Genomic DNA, 22,633 nt, shown 5'->3' with positions numbered 1-22,633 from the left:
TTTCATCCAAAATAAAAATAAAAAATAAAAAATAAATTATAAAAAAAATAATAAATAATAAAATAATAATAATAATAAATTGTTTTTATTTTTTCTTTTATTTTTGACTTTTTATTTCAAATTTTGATTTTGACTTTCAGGTTTGACCTTTGATTTTAAACTTTGACTTTTTCGTTTAACTTTTAAAATTTCAAATTTAACTTTTCGGTTTGACTTTTAAGTTTGACTTTTAAGTTTGACTTTCGAGTTAAATTTTTTAAATTTGACTTTTAAGGTTGACTTAAAAAAAAACATTTTAAATTTGACGTTTAATTTTTATCTTAGCTTCTAGTTGTGCTTTTTTAATTGATTTTAAGGTCTACGAGGGAGTTGAAAACATGAAAGAGAGTCGTCAGGATATCTTAAGACAAAATTTCAACATGTTCGATTATATCCCTGGAGAAACCCTGGAAGCTCAGTTGCAGCGATTTACCACACTCACTACTGAGATGAATATTGCTGGGATTTTTTTGACCAAATCTGAGATAAACAAAAGGCTATTGAATTCACTTCCAAAATCGTGGGATATGAATGTAGCTGTTATCAAGAAGACAAATGATCTCAATCGTCTTAGTATTGTTGAAGTAATTGAAGAGCTTGACGCTTTAAAGAGTTTTGTAAACCTTTCGGTCAATGAAGTGTCATGTTCTCATTCATGTGAAGTTTCATGTTCTCAATCATGTGAAGATATGATTAAATTTCTTCGGGATCAAATTGATTTATTTAAAAGAGAAGTTGAAGACCTGAGATATGAAGGATATCAACTCAGGAAAGGACAGAAACCCCTGAAGGCTGAATTAGAAGCAAAAACCAAGGACTTTAGGAAACTTCAGGAAGAGTATAGCAACAAGTGTGAAAATTATGATTATGTTAAGAGACAACTTGCTGCTGTAACTGAAGAACTTGACGCTCTCATATTCATAGTCCCTCCAAAAATGTGATATGCAGTAAAGCGTAGAGGATCTGTAGGCCCTAACTCAAGAACCTCTAACTTCTATAAACATTGAGGAATTGTATACACTTTAGTCAAATGTTGTAGAGATTTTTTCATTTCAAATGCTAAATCGTCAGCAGTAATAAAAGGTTCGTCGAGTGAGGCACTAGGAGCTCTAGGAGTTGAGGGTTTAGCCCTTTTGTTGGGGTTACCAAAGGGTGAAGCAGCAGAAGGTGGCGGATCACAAAAAGGCTCACTAGCATGATGGGAAGTGTAGTCATCATCATCATCATTTATTGGAACAAAAGGGGTGTTCGTAATCTGAAGTGGTGGAACATGACACGAAGATGATCCAGCTCCTGATGATGTTTGGATTGAGTAACACTTGAAATTACCAGTGGAACTATTTCCATCAAAAGAACGTACACAAAGATCTAGAAAAGGCAGTGGAATTGTTTTCAATGAAGTCGCCTTTGGATGCCCCTAAACCGAAATGTAACAAAAACTAGTATAAGGACATTTGGCAACTTCAAATGTTTAATATATATATATATATATATATATATATATATATATATATATATATATATATATATATAACTTCTTAAAATATTTCCACTCCTCGGCTGTTAAGCTAAAAGTGTTTGTTTGAGAATTGTATATATTGTCAGTTTTATTTTTTAAACATAGTCATCCTGTGTATTTGGCTTTCAGATTGTCATATGCATTTTTCATTTGTTTTTTAGACAAATCCACGTCAAATTTTTCCTTAAGAACTCTTTCAAGCCTAATCCACGAATCTTTGTGCAAACTCAATCATTTTCTACCCACATTCTCTACTTCTTCAATACACGTATCCAATAAACATTTTAAATGCTCATTGGTCCATTGTTATTTCTCTCCCATTTCTAATAACAATTATATCGTAAGAACAATACATATCATGATTGTCAACAAAAAAAACAACATATATCATGCACATTTCACCAATAATAGCCCATATCATGATGTTCAGCAAAAAAAAAAAAAGCATATATCATATATTTTTCAACAAAAACAACACATTTCAGCAAAAAAAAAAACAAACAAACAAACAAACAAACATAAATCATACCCATTTCAGCAAAAACAACACAAATCATACATATTTCAGCAGAAAAAAAACAACATATATCATGCACATTTCAGCAAAAACAACTCATATCATGCGTTTCAACAAAAAATATATGATACATATTTCAGCAAAAACAGCACAAATCATACACATTTCAGTAAAAAAACAACACAAATCATACACATTTCAGCAAAAAAACAACATATAATGACTATTTTCAATAGTGTTTTCAGATTTCCAACAAAATACATCAAAGAACATTGATTGTCAGCACATACTTTCATATTTTAATCAAGAAAAAGCTTGATTTCACCAATGTTATGGAATTTCCAACAAAATACTTAAAAGAATATTAACAAGAAATTTAAGCAAGTTATTTTCAACAATATTTTCGAATTTCCAACATCTAACAACAAATTTAAGCAAGAACAAACATTTTCAGCAAAATTAGACAACATATTTCAATAAATTAGAGACTTTTCCAGCAAAAATATCAATTTCATGTTGGAACTGAAAAAAAAAAACGAAACAAAAGAGCAAACCTTTTTCAGATAGTGTCATCGTCTGGTTGGCATCTGGTCGTTCGGTCGATCAGATATGACGTTCGGAGAGGGGGATACGGCGGATGAAGAATATCGGTGGTGGAGTGAGGCAGGGAGCAGTCGAGGGTAGGAGGCATTGAGTAATCACAATCAAACATAACCTAAACATGTCATCATATCACTGAATGGGCAGTACTAGCATGCAAGTCCACAAGCTCATATAGTAGGCATACAAAGGCATCTCTCCTAGCATTTTATCATGCATATCCTGAGCAAATCCTTATCCCTAACTAGCATGCGATTCACAGATACTTTAATCAAAGCATATCATAAAACATGTATGGGTATTTTGTGAAAACTTACTTGAGCTCGGTTGATTGCATGCACCACACCCTTTTCTTTTATTAGAAAACCCCTTTTATAAAACATTTATTTTTGAAAAATTCTACCAAACCCTCAGTTTTAGTTCCTACACACCCGAGAGTATGTCTGAATACCTCAAACAAAGGCTCTAATACCATCTTGTAATGTCCCAAAATTAAGACTAAAAATTTTCATTTTTAAATTAATAAAACTATTATCCAAAACATCATCATAGAAATCATGGTGAATCAAAGTGTATCAAAAACATCCCAATACATCAGAGTAATATAAAATGCGGAACGAGGTGGTGAGTGCACTGCAACCCAACTATTCAAAAAGCTCAAATTCCTAAATGGCAACCTGAAGCCCAATATGGCCCAATTTTCCGAATTCGGCTCAAAACCCATCATGGGCATAATCCAAGAGATCCCAATATACTAACAAAAGCGCAAAATTCAAAAGTCTAATGGCCCAACAAGGCCCAACATTAAAAGTCCAAAGCATGGCCCTATCCGTAAACGTCAAACCCAAGAGTCTATCTGCTAAGTACGCGGGGTGTACTCAACTCGTACGCTTAGTGTACTCCGTACGTGTCACACCCCCGAACCAGACGGCGGAAACGTCCGGGGGCTGTCGTGACTCAATTGCATACCATAACATTGAATATATATGAAACATAACAACATTCGTCACCATTCATTACATAGTACAACCAGCAGTGTTTACATTGTCATACATTGTTTACACATTACATTCCCAAAAATTAATTTGTTCCATTCATTCAAAAATAAACTGCAACCGTCACTGATTATGATTTCCCTTGATTCACTGGTTCCCTGAGAATACAAGTATTTTGAAAAACGTCAACATATGAAATGTTGGTGAGTTCATAAGTAGTGTTTGAAATCGAATGTTTGTATTGTTTGAGAAACCACCAGAAAATCCGATATTTTCTGAAAAGAAAAGCTTTTGAAAACATTTGTGAAGATCCATAGGTATGCTTGTTTGTTTCTATACTTGTAAAAAAAAATGTTCATTGAGGATGTATGCATTTCAAATCTGTATGTATTGAAAACCCTAGGAAAACCCGATGTTCCCCTAGTTCCTTTGGAATCCATTAAGTTGCGTTGAAACCATTACGAAGATAGCAGTGTCAGTCCCAGGCGACGTTGGAAGGTTCTCGAGCAGGATTATTTACTACAAGCCCGCGTTACGCAAACGCCCAGTTTGTAGATATACTAACGATTCCCGAAGGCGTCGTCAGTACTAATCGCGTTATCCAATCGCCCTGACTAGGTGTAGCCCCACATCCGAAGAGAAAGAGGTCACGAAGACCCCGGTGACTCCATTAACCGGTTGGGGAAAATATGCGTGCGAGGGGTCCCCGACCCGCCTCGTAAAATATGCAGACTCTTCTAGCAATACCAAGGACCCTTGGGGACCAGTGGTACAAGCCATTGAAAGTCACTCTACGTTGTGCCGAGTCGGTGAAACTCAACACTTCGTAGAAAATATGTGTCTTCGGGCCTTAAGATCAGGTCATTGGGCTAGCTAGGCCCAACAAGCAAGATTTTACACTTTTGGGGCCCGAAGATGGTGCGTAGACGTCTGTGCACACTCGTATGTATATGTATTACCAAACGTTATTTGTGTGAATCGTAGTATCGAAGAGTTAGTAGTTGTAGATTTCCATTGGCTCGAGACCGAGCCAATTCGTTTAACAACGACTTTTGGTATTGTAATGAGTTGTATTTCATCGATAGTCGCGGTGCCATTATTTGATCAAATTGTACATATTGAATTAGTCTTGAAATATTTCTGTTTTTCAGCCCCTCATTGTTTGTAAAATTTACATTTTCAACCCTTTTATTAAATACTTCCCGGTTTGGTCCTTGAACTATTTTTCTTGACATTTTAACACCAAAAATTATTGAAATTAATATTTTTCAGCATATTTTTCATAGAAAACAGTTTAAGTCCCTGAAAATGCAGTTTTTCTCGGTTTTAGCCCTCCTTTTCGCAATTTTGACAATTTTGGCCCAAATTGGAAAATTTTTGCAACTTTGGCCCTTTTTAAATTTAAAAAGCATTTTAAACCTTTGAAAAGGATTTGGGACACTTATAGTCCACTGTTTTACAGAAATTCACAGTTTTGGCCCTCCAAAACAGAAAAATTCTCATAATGGGCCTCATTGGGCCGAAATTTTCATTTTTAGCCCATTAAGCTTGAAATTTATGTTTTTAATCCTCTAATTGAGTATAATTCCAGAAATAGTTTTATGGAAACTGTTTTGGCACACTTCGTCCATCAGAATCTGTGAAATGTCAATTTGGGCCCTTAATTTTGTATTTTTCACATTTTTGGCCCAAAATTTGTGTTTTTAGCTTAAAGAAAATTGTTGCTAACCACTTAGCTATTTTTCTTGTATCACTTTATATGTAGAAATATATTTGAAGCTAAAATCATAAAACATAAGTTATATCTCGGTTTTGAGGGGTTTTATGGCTAGATCCAACATTAAAATACATAAAAGCATACATATAAGCATGGAAATCATACAAGGCATACAAAACACATATAGATCTACACTTTCACTTGTATTCCCCCCCCCCCCCATAAAACGCATAAAAACAGAAAATAGGGGGTATGAAGCTCACCTTGGGTGTTGATTCGGTTTTTGAAGAAAGATTGGAAGAAATGAAGTGATTTTTGGCCTTTGCACTCCTTGATGAACTTTTCGAGATTATGGGGGTTTCTAGAGTGCAAGATCATGATTTTTGCATGGATTAGGAAGAGATGTTTGGTAAATAAGGAATACAAGTCATAGATCCAAGCAAAACCTTACCTTAGATGATGATTTTTGTGGAAGAACCTTCTTGAATGCTTCCTAATTTTCGAGATTTTGGATGGAGGGGGAGAGTTGTTCTTGAGTGATCTAGAGAGGATTTGAGAGATTTTTGAGTGTGTGTGTGGGTGTATGGCCGAGAGTGAGAGAGGAGAGAAGGAAGAAGTGATTTTGAAGTGATGTTGCATGGATACATGGACTATATTGCATGGATACCCTATGGACAATAATGAGGTGGCACACTTAAGTCAACTCTTCCTTATCTTCTTGGGTTTGGGCCTTTGGGCCGAGAATGGTGGGGAAAAAAAAGATTTTTGGGCCTTTTGGCCCTTAAGCCCAATATTTGAGGTAGTTTGGGTGATCATTGGCCTTATAAAATAAAATTGTGATTTTTATGCTTTATTAGGCTAGGTTAGGTTAAATTATGGATCAAAGCTTGTGATTTATTTCATTCTAGGTCCAACATGGTCCAAAATGTTGAAATAAATAAGTGTGGGTCCAATTAGAGCCCAATTAGGGTTCTAAGCCCATGATAGTCTAATTGGAAGCTTATTGGCCCATTTGGATCCAATAAGGAAGTTCTAGTCTAAAATAGACTTAACAAGAACTTCTAGGGTCTCCAATTGTTTGATGACTATTTGTAGTACTAGCATGTTGTGTTTGATTGAAGTTTTTGATTCACATTAACTTGAATGTATAGATTACATGGCTCAAAATTTTCAGTTGTGACATCATCCCCCCGTTAGAGGGAATTTCGTCCCGAAATTCTGTTTGAAAGCTAGATTTGAGAATGCTAGAATAGGTGAGGGTACTTTTGTCTCATTTGATCCTCGCGTTCCCAGGTGAATTCTGGCCCACGCTTTGCGTTCCACCGTACCTTCACGATCGGGATGCGGCTCTGCTTAGTACGCTTCACTTCCCTGTCCATGATTTCGATTGGTTCTTCGACGAACAGGAGATTCTCATTAATTTCGATTTCGTCAAGAGGAATGACGAGGGTTTCATCTGATAGGCACTTTTTCAGATTAGAGACGTGAAACACGGGGTGTACACCGTTTAGCTCCGCGGGCAGTTGTAGTCTGTAGGCTACCGGACCTATTCGGGCGACGATTTCGAAAGGTCCAATGTATCGCGGGTTCAGCTTTCCCCGCTTTCCGAAACGTATAACCCCTTTCCAGGGTGAGACTTTCAACAATACTCGATCACCGACCTGGAATTCTAAGGGCTTTCGTCGTTTGTCTGCGTAGCTCTTTTGTCGGTCACGCGATGCTTGTAATCGAGCTTTGATCTGGACAATCTTTTCTGTGGTCTCGCGAATGATTTCCGGTCCTGTTATTGCCCTATTCGACGTATGCGTTCTTGCTAGCTGGGTGTCACCTACTTCAGCCCAACATAACGGTGATCTACATTTACGCCCGTACAGTGCTTCGAAAGGGGCCACCTTGATGCTCGAATGATAACTATTGTTATATGAGAATTCGATCAACGGCAGGTGTGTATCCCAAGACTTTCCAAAGTCTATCACACATGCACGAAGCATGTCCTCGAGCGTCTGGATGGTTCGTTCGCTCTGACCGTCCGTTTGTGGGTGATATGCGGTGCTCATATCGAGATGAGTCCCCATTGCCTTGTGGAGTGATTGCCAAAACCGCGACGTGAATCTACTGTCCCTATCCGAGATAATAGATTTTGGCACTCCATGGAGTCTTACGATCTCCCGTAGGTACAACCGTGTCAATCTCTCCATCTTGTAGGACTCTTTGATTGGCAGGAAATGGGCAGATTTCGTTAGTCGGTCGATTATTACCCATATGGTGTCTAATCCGTCCGACGTCTTGGGCAGCTTGGTCACGAAATCCATAGAAATCCCTTCCCATTTCCACTCGGGAATTGCCGGTTGCTGTAACAATCCGGAAGGTTTCTGGTACTCCACTTTCACTTTGGCGCACGTAAGGCACTTACCAACATAAGTCGCGATTTCCGCCTTCATGTTAGGCCACCAATAGTGTTGCTTGATGTCCAAATACATCTTGTCCGAACCGGGATGAATGGAGTATCGTGTCTTGTGGGCTTCCTTCATAACGGTTTCCCTAAATCCTCTGATTTTTGGGACCCAAATACGGTTCATGAAGTAGTATACTCCATTCTCCTTGACTTCTAGGTTCTTCTCCATTCCGCGCAATGCCTCGCTAGTTCTATTTTCCGCTTTCATGGCCTCTGACTGGGATAATGCAATTTGAGTGGCCAGATGAGACTGAATGGTTATCGAGTGTGTTTTCGTACGGCGATTTGAGTACTCCTTCCGACTTAAGGCATCGGCTACTACGTTGGCCTTGCCTGGATGGTACTTGATCTCGCATTCATAGTCGTTTAACAATTCCACCCATCTTCGTTGTCTCATGTTCAGCTCCTTCTGATTCAAGATGTGCTGGAGGCTCTTGTGGTCCGTGAAGATGGTGCACTTTGTACCGTATAGGTAGTGCCTCCAAATTTTCAGAGCGAAGACCACGGCTCCCAGTTCTAGGTCGTGGGTCGTGTAATTTACTTCGTGCGTCTTTAGTTGGCGGGACGCATATGCTATCACTCTTCCACGTTGCATGAGAACGCAACCTAAGCCTTGATTTGACGCGTCACAATAGACTACAAAATCTTCCGTTCCTTCGGGTAGAGATAGTACAGGAGCGCTACAGAGAGCTTGCTTCAAGGTTCGAAACGCAATCTCTTGTCGGTCGGTCCACTTGAACGGCACGCCCTTTTGCGTAAGCAAGGTAAGCGGCTTGGCGATCTTAGAGAAGTTCTGGATGAACCTCCTATAGTAGCCTGCTAGGCCTAAGAACTGACGAATTTCTGTGGGCGTAGTCGGAGTTGCCCATCCCTCCACAGCCTTGACCTTAGAGGGGTCCACATGAATTCCGTCTTGGCTAACCACGTGGCCTAGAAAATTCACGCTCCGTAGCCAAAACTCACACTTAGAGAGTTTGGCGTAAAGCTTTTCCGATCGCAGCGTCTCTAGGACTTGTCGGAGATGTTGGCCATGCTCCTCTTTGCTTTGAGAATAAACGAGAATGTCATCGATAAACACAATGACGAAGTTGTCCAGGAACGGTCGACAGATTCGATTCATTAGGTCCATAAATGCGGCGGGTGCATTTGTTAGACCGAAGGGCATTACGACGAATTCATAATGTCCGTAGTGGGTTCGAAAAGCGGTTTTAGGAATATCCTCTTCTCGGACTTTGAGTTGGTGGTATCCAGACCGTAAATCTATTTTTGAAAAATAGCTAGCTCCTTGGAGCTGGTCGAATAGATCATCGATTCGCGGGAGTGGGTAGCGGTTTTTAACAGTGAGTTTATTTAACTCTCTGTAATCGATACACATTCTGAAAGATCCGTCTTTCTTTTTGACGAAGAGCACCGGGGCTCCCCATGGCGAGTAGCTAGGTCAGATAAATCCCTTGTCCAGAAGCTCACTGAGTTGGCTGGATAATTCCTGCATTTCAGCAGGTGCCAACCGATATGGTGATTTAGCGAGGGGAGTTGCTCCTGGAACGAGGTCGATTCGGAACTCAACCTGTCTCTCTGGGGGTACTCCTGGAAGATCTTCGGGAAACACGTCCGGAAATTCACACGCTACCGGAATGTCTTGGATGTTAGTTTCTTCTTTGGTCTTGTCCACTATGTGAGCCAAGAACGCCAATTTGTTCTTTCGCAAGTGTTTTTGCGCTTTGATGCACGAGATGAGGCGGAGATTCGTACTGGGTTTGTCTCCATAAATTACTAGGGTTTCGTGATTTGGGAGACGAAGGCGAATGGCCTTCTCATGGCACATAATCTCAGCATGGTGGGGGCTTAACCAATCCATGCCGATAATCACATCGAAACTCCTAATTGATACTGGCATCAGATCTATTCGAAAGACGTGCTGGTTAAGGGTTAGGGTACATCCGATGTAGATCTCCCTAGTGGATTCGGTTTTCCCATTGGCCATTTCCACCGTATAGGTTTCATTTAGCTTCTGGGGTTGTTGTTTTAATAAATGTTTAAACTTCTCGCTTACGAAACTTCGCTCCGCTCCGGTATCAAATAAGATGCATGCATAAGTGTGGTTTAGGAGAAACGTACCGGTCACAACTGCGGGATCTTGAACTGCATCATTCTGACCCATAGTCAGCATTCTTCCTGCCCCTCTGTTTCCTGAGTTGTTGTTGTTGCCAGGGCAATCTCGACGGAAATGCCCCGTCCTTCCACACCCAAAACAGGTGTGGCTAGGCCCTGCGTTGTTGCCGCCGGCATTGACGTTGTTGGTATTGCGGTGGTTGTTGTTGTTGTTCTGGTTGTTTCCCTGACTCTGGTTCTGAGAAGGATAAGTCTTGCAGAACCTTGCAGTGTGTCCCCTTCGGTTGCAGCTGGTGCAATGGAACTCCTTACATTCTCCATGGTGATGGAAACTGCACTTATTGCACTTGGGAGCATTACCGGAATAGGGTCTTGAAGTATTGGAAGCAGCTGAGGCTGGAGCATGTGAGGTGACTGGAACCGGTGCGGTGACAGCGTTAACTGCCACGGTTTGCTGCCTTTTAGAGGTCTCGGGGCCCTGACGCCCCTTTCTCTTGTGGTTCCATCCTTTCTTACCATCACCCTCCTTCTTCTTCTCAGTCTCCACTGGTTTTTCGCCCTTTTTGTGGTTATGATCATATAGCCTCTTTGCCAATCTCTTCGCACTGTCAAAAGTTTCAGGGTTCGCAGCTATCACATTCCCTTGAATGGGGGATGTCAGTCCCCAGATGAATCGTTCAATCTTCTTTCCCTCTGATGTGATCATACCCGGGCACAACAGGGATAGTTCGCTGAATCTCGATATGTAAGCATCGATGTTCCCATTCTGCACCGTGAGATTCCATAGTTCCTGTTCCATCTTCTGTATTTCGCCTCGGGGGTAGTACTCAGCCGTTAACATCTCTTTCATTTCCACCCAGGGTATAGAGTTGGCGATAGGGAGTGTCATAGCTTCTATGTGACCATTCCACCAAGTGAGTGCTTGGTCCACGAAAGTGCAGGCCGCGAACTTCACCTTCATCTGCTCGGGGCACTCGCATATCTCGAACACCGACTCTACCTTCTCGATCCATCGCTTTAGAGCGATCACTCCCCCAGTGCCGTTGAAAGTTCGGGGTTTGGCGTTCGCAAAATCCTTGTAGGTGCACGTTTTAGTGAGTCCTTGGTTCGTCCCGTTGTTCGAACTTCCGGAGCCTTGACCATTGCCTCCTCCGTTGTTCCCTCGGTGAAGTTGTGCCATAGCTGTCGTGACCGCAGTAGACACGGCTGCCTGGAAAGCAGTGGAGTCAACTTCGGGCGGGGTTGGTTCGGGATTTCCGCGAGTAGCTGGACGAGGCATCTTTCTGTCATGAAACGGAAAGATGTTGAGTGTACGTGGTTTCGGTGAGGTTGCGATCCTACTAACTAGGTGTATGGTACGAACCTAAACATTACTATCATCAAGCATACAATCATAACGCCTCAACACATAACAACTGAGAATATCATAGCAAAACACACAAAAGTTTATTAATATTTTCCGTGTTTAATACAAGAAAATTTGCTCGTAAGAGCATACATAAGTAACACTAATTCGACAGCATAACGGCTCCATGAGTAGTGTAGTCACTTAAACATAGAGCCGGAGTACATAACATAGTTCCTAATATCCTACTACGATAGGTCTATCCCTAACCGCGATGAGCTGCGTCAGGAGGTGGTGCCGAGGTCATATGCCGAAATGTTGCGCCAGTAGCTGCGCCATCTCTGCCATGTCTCCTATAACTTCATCCCTCTCGTGCTCTGCTCTCACTGCCCGAGCCTCCATAGCATACAGCTGTTGTCGCAGTGCGGCGATCTCAGCTTCGAGGGAACGGTTCTCTCTTGGGGGTTCACTGGTGGAGCGGGGTGATCTGGTTGTGCCTCGTCCTCGCATGGCGGGATGGGGTCCTGGCCCCCGACCTGACCCTCCTCGTCGTCATCGTCGACCTCTCCAAATTCGTAGTCGGTGTCTATATATTCGTCGGGTTCGACATCGTGTGCTTCTCCTGGATTCTCTCCCGGCTCATCCGCAAGCATCCTGTGAGCTACTAAGGCCTGATGAAACTGGATACCCGGCTGCTCCTCCTCAGGCTCCTCCTCCTCCTCTAGCCACCCGTTGTTTCCCTGATTAGGGAAGTAGGGGTCTCCAGGGTGATGAAAGCCAGCCATGCTGTCTGCGCGAGTACGTAATTATGCTACATTATTCCTAGGGTACTATGACTATTACACAGACTAAGCAAACATTCTTTGTTTGGGTGATAAGGGTATAGTTTTAGGTTCCCTGGCTATCCCGATCTCATCAAGACGTGTGTTAGTTTTACCTTGGAGAGAATGTAGTTGATCAGGCTACATTCACTCCTTGGTATCCCTAAGAACAGTCTCGAATGAACCGAGATACCAGCATTATTGTGTTTGATTCAGCGTTAGGTCCTTATTCCTAATGCAAGCAAGTGTATTTTATTTACTTGTTTTGTTCAGAGTTATGTTAGTCCCTCTTTTTGGTTTATAGTTGCATATCAATGTATGGCTCGACATGCTAGTTCACTATAAACAAAGCTCTGATACCAACCTGTCACACCCCCGAACCAGACGGCGGAAACGTCCGGGGGCTGTCGTGACTCAATTGCATACCATAACATTGAATATATATGAAACATAACAACATTCGTCACCATTCATTACATAGTACAACCAGCAGTGTTTACATTGTCATACATTGTTTACACATTACATTCCCAAAAATTAATTTGTTCCATTCATTCAAAAATAAACTGCAACCGTCACTGATTATGATTTCCCTTGATTCACTGGTTCCCTGAGAATACAAGTATTTTGAAAAACGTCAACATATGAAATGTTGGTGAGTTCATAAGTAGTGTTTGAAATCGAATGTTTGTATTGTTTGAGAAACCACCAGAAAATCCGATATTTTCTGAAAAGAAAAGCTTTTGAAAACATTTGTGAAGATCCATAGGTATGCTTGTTTGTTTCTATACTTGTAAAAAAAAATGTTCATTGAGGATGTATGCATTTCAAATCTGTATGTATTGAAAACCCTAGGAAAACCCGATGTTCCCCTAGTTCCTTTGGAATCCATTAAGTTGCGTTGAAACCATTACGAAGATAGCAGTGTCAGTCCCAGGCGACGTTGGAAGGTTCTCGAGCAGGATTATTTACTACAAGCCCGCGTTACGCAAACGCCCAGTTTGTAGATATACTAACGATTCCCGAAGGCGTCGTCAGTACTAATCGCGTTATCCAATCGCCCTGACTAGGTGTAGCCCCACATCCGAAGAGAAAGAGGTCACGAAGACCCCGGTGACTCCATTAACCGGTTGGGGAAAATATGCGTGCGAGGGGTCCCCGACCCGCCTCGTAAAATATGCAGACTCTTCTAGCAATACCAAGGACCCTTGGGGACCAGTGGTACAAGCCATTGAAAGTCACTCTACGTTGTGCCGAGTCGGTGAAACACTTCGTAGAAAATATGTGTCTTCGGGCCTTAAGATCAGGTCATTGGGCTAGCTAGGCCCAACAAGCAAGATTTTACACTTTTGGGGCCCGAAGATGGTGCGTAGACGTCTGTGCACACTCGTATGTATATGTATTACCAAACGTTATTTGTGTGAATCGTAGTATCGAAGAGTTAGTAGTTGTAGATTTCCATTGGCTCGAGACCGAGCCAATTCGTTTAACAACGACTTTTGGTATTGTAATGAGTTGTATTTCATCGATAGTCGCGGTGCCATTATTTGATCAAATTGTACATATTGAATTAGTCTTGAAATATTTCTGTTTTTCAGCCCCTCATTGTTTGTAAAATTTACATTTTCAACCCTTTTATTAAATACTTCCCGGTTTGGTCCTTGAACTATTTTTCTTGACATTTTAACACCAAAAATTATTGAAATTAATATTTTTCAGCATATTTTTCATAGAAAACAGTTTAAGTCCCTGAAAATGCAGTTTTTCTCGGTTTTAGCCCTCCTTTTCGCAATTTTGACAATTTTGGCGCAAATTGGAAAATTTTTGCAACTTTGGCCCTTTTTAAATTTAAAAAGCATTTTAAACCTTTGAAAAGGATTTGGGACACTTATAGTCCACTGTTTTACAGAAATTCACAGTTTTGGCCCTCCAAAACAGAAAAATTCTCATAATGGGCCTCATTGGGCCGAAATTTTCATTTTTAGCCCATTAAGCTTGAAATTTATGTTTTTAATCCTCTAATTGAGTATAATTCCAGAAATAGTTTTATGGAAACTGTTTTGGCACACTTCATCCATCAGAATCTGTGAAATGTCAATTTGGGCCCTTAATTTTGTATTTTTCACATTTTTGGCCCAAAATTTGTGTTTTTAGCTTAAAGAAAATTGTTGCTAACCACTTAGCTATTTTTCTTGTATCACTTTATATGTAGAAATATATTTGAAGCTAAAATCATAAAACATAAGTTATATCTCGGTTTTGAGGGGTTTTATGGCTAGATCCAACATTAAAATACATAAAAGCATACATATAAGCATGGAAATCATACAAGGCATACAAAACACATATAGATCTACACTTTCACTTGTATTCCCCCCCCCCATAAAACTCATAAAAACAGAAAATAGGGGGTATGAAGCTCACCTTGGGTGTTGATTCGGTTTTTGAAGAAAGATTGGAAGAAATGAAGTGATTTTTGGCCTTTGCACTCCTTGATGAACTTTTCGAGATTATGGGGGTTTCTAGAGTGCAAGATCATGATTTTTGCATGGATTAGGAAGAGATGTTTGGTAAATAAGGAATACAAGTCATAGATCCAAGCAAAACCTTACCTTAGATGATGATTTTTGTGGAAGAACCTTCTTGAATGCTTCCTAATTTTCGAGATTTTGGATGGAGGGGGAGAGTTGTTCTTGAGTGATCTAGAGAGGATTTGAGAGATTTTTGAGTGTGTGTGTGGGTGTATGGCCGAGAGTGAGAGAGGAGAGAAGGAAGAAGTGATTTTGAAGTGATGTTGCATGGATACATGGACTATATTGCATGGATACCCTATGGACAATAATGAGGTGGCACACTTAAGTCAACTCTTCCTTATCTTCTTGGGTTTGGGCCTTTGGGCCGAGAATGGTGGGGAAAAAAAAGATTTTTGGGCCTTTTGGCCCTTAAGCCCAATATTTGAGGTAGTTTGGGTGATCATTGGCCTTATAAAATAAAATTGTGATTTTTATGCTTTATTAGGCTAGGTTAGGTTAAATTATGGATCAAAGCTTGTGATTTATTTCATTCTAGGTCCAACATGGTCCAAAATGTTGAAATAAATAAGTGTGGGTCCAATTAGAGCCCAATTAGGGTTCTAAGCCCATGATAGTCTAATTGGAAGCTTATTGGCCCATTTGGATCCAATAAGGAAGTTCTAGTCTAAAATAGACTTAACAAGAACTTCTAGGGTCTCCAATTGTTTGATGACTATTTGTAGTACTAGCATGTTGTGTTTGATTGAAGTTTTTGATTCACATTAACTTGAATGTATAGATTACATGGCTCAAAATTTTCAGTTGTGACAGTACGCGGTCAGTACGTACAACGTACCAGCTGGGTACGCCCAGCATACTCCCCAGACTACCAATTCACTCCATTAAGCACTTAATCGGTTAAGATAACATGCCAAACTCTCATATTTGGTTCTAGAAGGTAACTTATCACGTAAAGTTGGCAACTTTACACCCATGCATGGATTAATGGGACTCAAAGCTCAAAAAGGAGCTTAATAAGGATCTTAATACTTGCATGGAACAATATCCTCCATAAAGTTTGCATTTTTATGAGCAAGGGACCTCCGTGGAGCTAAGATCTAACATCCATAGCTTGTGGAGTAGATTAAAAGCTCAACTTTAACTCAAAAGACTTAAACATGAATAAATAACACCATAAAATGGATCTAGCACAAAGGACCATCAAGGTGAGAGCTTTTTACCTCAAAATGCTTGCTAAGGTGAAGATAACTCTAGATCTATAAGCTCAAGCTATTCACAAGCACCATCCAAGTGTTCCTCTTCTTCTTCTTCACCAAAAAACACCAACAAACACACTTTCAAGCTAAAATATCACCAAATACACTTAGGGTTTCGATATTCGGGCATAAGGTGATTGAGGTTGATCAATAGAGTGTCTAAGAGTGAGAAATGTTGCTTAAATAGGGTGCAACCCATAAAAATTAGGGTTTACCCCTGCCTCGTGTACGTCGTACATACTCTACGTACGCCCCGCGTACGTGGATGAGTCTAGCGATCCGAAAAGGGATAATATGCTAAGCGTACTCCTAAAGTACGCCCCGTGTACTATCTAGAGGACCAAAATGTAAAGTTTTTGCATTAAGGGCTAAAAGGGAAGCTTTACCAAAATACGAATGTTACGATTACTCATTTTGATATTATTCACTTTGATGTGTGGGGTCCTCCACCAGTATCCATAAAGGGTGGCTCGACCTATTATGTATCTTTCATAGATGATTATACCTGTTATACATGGGTTTATCTTATGAAACACATATCTGATTTCCTTGGGATTTACAATAATTTCAGAGCGCTTGTTAAACCACAACATTCGGGTGTGATAAAGTTTTTTAGGTGTGACTTAGGATGTTAACGTCCCAAAGTCATTAATGAATAAAATTTTCATTTTCAATTAATCGAAATCCAATCAAAACAACCATTCATTCATTTAATTGTCAAATCCATCAAGTATAAAAATAGTAGCAAAACCATCAGAGTACAAATCGAGTCATAAAAATACAGAACACCGGTAGATGCCATGCAATCATGTTGATCTCTTCCCATTGCGACAGGAAGTACCTGAAACATAAATTTAAATTATAAGCACAAAGCTTAGTGAGTTCCCCAAAATACCACATACCATACAATTAAAGGGCCCCGTCCACTCAGTTTAACGAGCCTCGCCCTAACTCGCATAACGGGCCCAGCCAAACATACAACACGCTCATTTTCGTAAGTTTGTGGTGGTTTTGAAGGAAGAGGAGGAAGAGTTGGTGTGTTGGTTCAGAAGAAGAAGAGTTGGTGTATTGGTTCAAAACCACCACAAACTTACAAAAATGAGCACAAGAGCTACAAGGAGGATTAAGGTTAGGGTTTTAGGGGTTTGAGAGTGATGGAGGTTGAGGATGAGCAACCTAACCTCCCAGTTTCCTTTAAATACCTGGAAAATTAGGGTTTTCCTTCTGCCAGATGCCACACTGTGGCCATATGCTTCCACGTCGTGGTGGCTTTAATGAAACACGCAGATGAATCGAGCATCGTCACGTCGTGGTAGTGCCTCCACCATTCCATGGAAACTCTAAAATGCCACAATTGAAAAATAATAAGGTATCTCAAGATCCGGGTGTTACAACTCTCCCCCACTTGAATCAGACTTCTTCCTTGAAGTCGGTTGCTTCAAATAACTCAGGGTAATGCTTATGCACCTCATCCTCGGACTCGCATGTCCACTCTGAACCCTTCCGGTGATGCCATTGCACCTTTACCAGACCCACAACCTTGTTTCGCAGAGCTTTAGACTCCATGTTGAGGATTGCGACCGATCTCTCTATATAATTCAGACACTTGTCCACATGAATGTCCTCCAAAGGAACCACTGCGAAATCATAAATCAAACATTTCTGCAGCTGAGAGACATGAAAAGTATTATGGATCTGACTGAGCTCCTCGAGTAGATCCAAATGATACGTAACCCTATCCACCCGAGCAATAACCTTGTAAGGACCAACCAACTTGCCCGCTTCCTGAACCGAATAACACCTTACCAGGGTGACTCCTTCAGGAGTACCATATCCTCGACCTAAAACTCCAAATCTGACCGACATCTTTTAGTATAACATTTTTGTCGGTTATGTGCGGTCTGAAGCCTGTCGCGCACTTGCCGAAACAACTCTGTAGTCCTAAGTACCACCTGCGTACTCCCCATGAATCGCTGATTGACCTCACCCCCAACAAATCGGGGTCTGACACTTACTCCCATAGAGCACCTCAAAGGGAGGCCAATCGATATTTGCATGATAACTGTTGTTATACCAGATACGGGTCAGTTCTATGTTGTAGGCAAGTGGGAGGCGGACCAGTTATTGAAGGTCGTTGTACGTATGCGTGTATATATATTGTGGTATATGGTATTTTGGGGAACTCACTAGTGGCAGAGCCAGGATCAAAGTAAAGGGGTATCCCAATTTTTTTTAGGGTAACCTAATTTTTTTCCCGAGGTACTTGGGTTTCCCAGGTTCGGTTTCGGTTTTAAACCCAAATCTTAATCAAATCCTTAGCTAACCTCAAGTCTTGTTATATAAACATGAAGTTCAAGTATATTTTGATACTTTAATGGATGTGGAACTCAAAGTAGATATCAAATAAAGCATGAGCATAACAGGTTTATATAGTAGAAAAAAATGGTTGAGTTTACATGTGATTAGTGATGTGGGATAGAATAGCTGGGAAAATAAAACAAGGAATATGTAAGAAGCAAGAATAGAACTCAAGACCTTTGCTTGAATAAATCAAAGTCTTAACCATCAGACCAACTGTTTGTTTGTGTTTATAAGTGGAGGAATGCATATATATACACTATACCGAATTTTTTTTTTTTTTTTTGAGGGATACGTAAACAAGAATTGCACTGCCGAAAGTAACCAAAGTAATGGAATGATACTTCCCCACAGACTTGATGATTGTTAAAGATTTACCGAGAAAAAAAAATGATAAATATCCAACATAACTTTTCAACAACTTGTATCATATAGTGAAACATTTGTTTGTGACACTGACATTGATTGTAAGATATGAGTAACCATTGAATGGATGCAATTTAAGCAAGGATACATAAGAATTCAAACTTGATGTTGAACAAGAACTCCAATAAGACCCTCAAGAAAGAAATACAAGATATATTTTGTTACGACGAACAGAAAAATAGAATCCAAACTCTGACTAAAAAACCACACACCTGATAACATACAACTCCTAACAAGTTAACCATAACTAAAAGAAAACCCTCCTAATTCTCTCAATCTTCCAAACACAAATAAAAACCGAAACTTGTTACAACTAATATCTACACTAAATTTCAGGTTTCCCAAGACCCTGTTCCAAGCTTCAACAAAGATGCATATAACAACTCGTTCCAAGTGTCTGGTACACCTGGCAAACACCAATGGCTGCAATCTTGTGATTGCTCTGCAGCCATTTGTTGCTCTGGAGACAAAGACTTGGTGTACATCCGTCTGTAAATTGATGGGTGACCATCTTTTCTGTAATCTGTAAGCCTGCTAATATTGAGATATATCACAGGAGTCTTCATCATTCGCACCACATTCTCAACAGATCGCATCTTTGATGGGTATTTTGTTAGATGACTTGTATTGAAGATTGGTTGGGTTTCTTTGTGACATTGTCCTCCAGAATTCCACTGCCCTCCCCTACAATTTACAAACATGTGCAAATAAGACCCCTTAATTATGATGAAAATAGTCAAAAGAACCATTAACATTTACATACCTAAAATGAGTTAGCGAATAGCCTCTAAAGAGAACTAATGTTTTCTGGGTGTCGATGTTCTTATCTACCCATCTTGCCCATGTTGAAAGAGCCCTGGTGTACGCATCCAGAGCCTTGAGTCTTGGGTAAACATGCTTGCCTTCTTGGTAATAATCTTCCCTGTTAATATGAAAAAAAAAAAATGAACATTTTATCCTTATGTCTTAAAGAAATAAGTGTAAAAAGTGAATATGGCATTATACATATATGTACATATTAAGTCATGTCCCAATTAAGTCAAAAAGCAAAAACTTACACATAACATACAAGTTTTTTTTTTTACTAAAAGTAAAGTAATGATTCTTTTTTTACCCTCGAGAAGTTTTGTCATGAGTCCACCAATGTCCGGTGTTGAAGATCAAAACATCAGCATCATGATACATTGAAGTTGTCCGATCCATTAAATCCAATCTTAGAGTTTCAAAAGAACCATTTCTACCTTTGAAAGACGATTCTCTCACTAGAAATGGAGAACCCACAAAATCCACAGTGCAGTTGTAATCCTACACAACATCATATGCCTCATTAGTTACACATTCTCCAAAACTAGTTTGACTTTAATTCGAGGTCAAACGGACAAAGTTTCAACCTCTAGATTGGTATGAAAAAAAAATCGAGAATTAGGGAAAATGTTTGGAATACCAAATCTGAAATTGAATGCTACAAGGTTTGAACTCAAAAGTCAAAAGTGTATGGAATTTGGAGTATTGTAATGAAAGCTTGCCTCAAATCTGAAGGCATAAATTCCTTTTTTCTTGAATTCACTTTTTCCTGATATCTCATACACCCTGTTTTTGTTCTTGAGAGAATGTCGAAGTATGCAAACAAGTGACTCCCACATGTTCCTATTTAAAGAGTCTCCAACAAAAACCAATTTCTTCCCTCTCAGTCTTTCCAAAAAATCAGTTGCATTCAAACTGAAAAAAAAAATAATCATAAAAAACATGAAGTGGATGAGGGCAATAATACTCATATAACCTAATCAATAAAATCACTAGTTACAACCTTTTTACTACCCATTTCGTTCACACAAAAGATGTAATGAACTTTTTTGAAGATATAACTATTTAGATAGCTTTACATGTAGTTGAGTGCAATTAACGTAATGATTCTATTTTCTATCTACATAAAAGGAAAGGTTAAAATTTATCTCAAACGTTAAATTTTGAAAGAAAAATCTTTCTAAAACAAGTGTAAAGCTGATTCTACGTTAGAAATAGGACAAATAGTCTCATTAAATAAATAACTAAAAATGTCTTCATAGTATTGACAAAATAATCTTAGTCAACCAAATAACCGATTGACTATTTTAGTCAAGGGTTTCTAAATGGGCATTATTCCAAATTAGTAATCAGAAAGCCATCAAATTAGCATGCAGCTTCCGGTTTTTTAAGCAATTGCAATTTGCAACTTTATAATCATTCGATTGAGAAACCAAGAAAGTTTAAATGTTTTAAAGAAATTATAAATAACATTACCTTGGTATTTCGCATCCAAACGGCTGCCACCTCCATTTTACAAAGTCATCATCTGGCCGATGATTAAGATGGCAATTAAAATCTCTGTCTACATAAGGGCAAGAACCCGCCGGATAATATGGTTTACTATCATCTTTCACCCATCTTCCATCAAATATGTCGCATTCTTTAAAGGATCCACTGTAACTCCTCAAAATATGAGAATTCGTACCAGTATCAGCGTCCACAAACCCCACTTTCTTCGAAATTCCATCACCTTTGTCGTCGCTCGTGTTTCTTGAAGTCAAATTTAGATCTAAACCATCTGATTTAACACTCGTATCTGCGTTTTCTTGAGCAATTGCACTACTAAAGGTTCCATTTATCAAATGGGTATCCTCATATTCAACAACTTTTGCAGAAATTCCATGAAAGCTTACATTTTTTACGTTATCGGTGAAATTTCCCAAATGGGTATTCGCTTTATCATCAAAACCGAGCAATTTAAGACTGATATCCACGTTAGAACTATTTGATTCAGTCCTATTCTCGGTAACCAAGATTTTAGGGTTTTGGGCTATTTGTGTGGCATTATCAACAAAAATTGCTGTTGTTGAAGAAGAATAAGTGGAATTGAGAGAGGATGTACTACTAAAAGAGATAGACCAAGCGATAAGAGAAGTATTGTTACTGATGGTAAACCCTTGGAAGAAAAGTTTATTTGAAATTGGGCTTATGAAAGAAAAATTAGAAAATAACATAAATAAGAAAATGAAAAATGAAACGAACCCTAACCCAAATCCAGAAACTACCTTCTTTCGTGGAGATGCACAATTTGGAATGAGATCTAAGAGTGACACAAGTTTCTTTAGGTTCATGGCTAGGACCCCACAAGAACACCATGAACAAGTGAAAGAGCTTCCAAGAATCACACACACTCTGACTGTGATTTTGTGTGAAAAATCAAGAAGAAAAAGTTTAAAGTTATTCAAGGATTCCAAGAGTGAATATGATGTTAATGTTGTTGATCTAAATCAAAAGCTTCTTTGAAGGTATGAAACAGAGTCGTGTGTTTGTGAAGGCTTTCTTGGAGACACTTTGCAGAGTGCAGGAGCGTAGATTGGCTGCACCACTGCAAAATGCATGCGAGAAGATGATGGAGGGATGAATTACAATAATGCCCTCAAGGTTGATGTCGATATAGACAACGAACCTCTATAACTGCTCTTGAATGGGTTGGTTTAATGAAATTTCTTAACTATATCTCAAGAATAACTTGAATTATGGCGTAAATGTATGAAACAGTCGTCATTCAAAAGTCGCCATTCAAAGATCCCGAAAAAACATCCTTTGAACAATTGAATTCAAGGGTGACAAGTGTCGTCTTATTCATGTAGTAATATAATATCCGGGCTAATTGTATTTCTAAAAATTAAATCTCTTATTTATGAAGATTATAACAACAACAAACCCAAAATTCATAATAATAGCGTAAGAAGCAATGTATGAACATTACATATTTGTTACTATTATAATATCACACAATTTATAAATTTATTACAATATAAGACTTGGTTATACGTTTTGTTAAAAGGTATCGCAAAGAACACTATAAAAAAGCTTGTCTAAATGACTAAATTTAATTATTAAGAGATCTTAAACTTAAGAATCTACTGTTAC

General features: G+C 39.3%; 1 protein-coding gene across 1 annotated transcript; it reads right to left on the bottom strand.

Annotated features, from left to right (window-relative positions):
• Positions 1-18,827: 18,827 nt before the first annotated feature.
• Positions 18,828-22,194, bottom strand: LOC145092001 (protein trichome birefringence-like 2). Its single transcript, XM_079029871.1, has 5 exons — positions 20,975-22,194; positions 20,221-20,413; positions 19,809-19,999; positions 19,458-19,616; positions 18,828-19,378 (listed from the first exon to the last, which is right to left on the bottom strand). The coding sequence occupies exons 1-5, from the start codon at positions 21,829-21,831 to the stop codon at positions 19,027-19,029; spliced, it is 1,752 nt and encodes a 583-aa protein (XP_078885997.1). The 5' UTR covers positions 21,832-22,194; the 3' UTR covers positions 18,828-19,026.
• Positions 22,195-22,633: the final 439 nt, after the last annotated feature.

The sequence above is a fragment of the Lactuca serriola genome, chromosome 3, assembly GCF_051521515.1.
Source record: "Lactuca serriola cultivar US96UC23 chromosome 3, Lser_US96UC23_V15, whole genome shotgun sequence".
Classification (NCBI taxonomy): domain Eukaryota; kingdom Viridiplantae; phylum Streptophyta; class Magnoliopsida; order Asterales; family Asteraceae; genus Lactuca; species Lactuca serriola.
The sequence above is the reverse complement of the archived record's forward strand: the minus strand, read 5'-3'. Positions and strand labels throughout refer to the sequence as shown.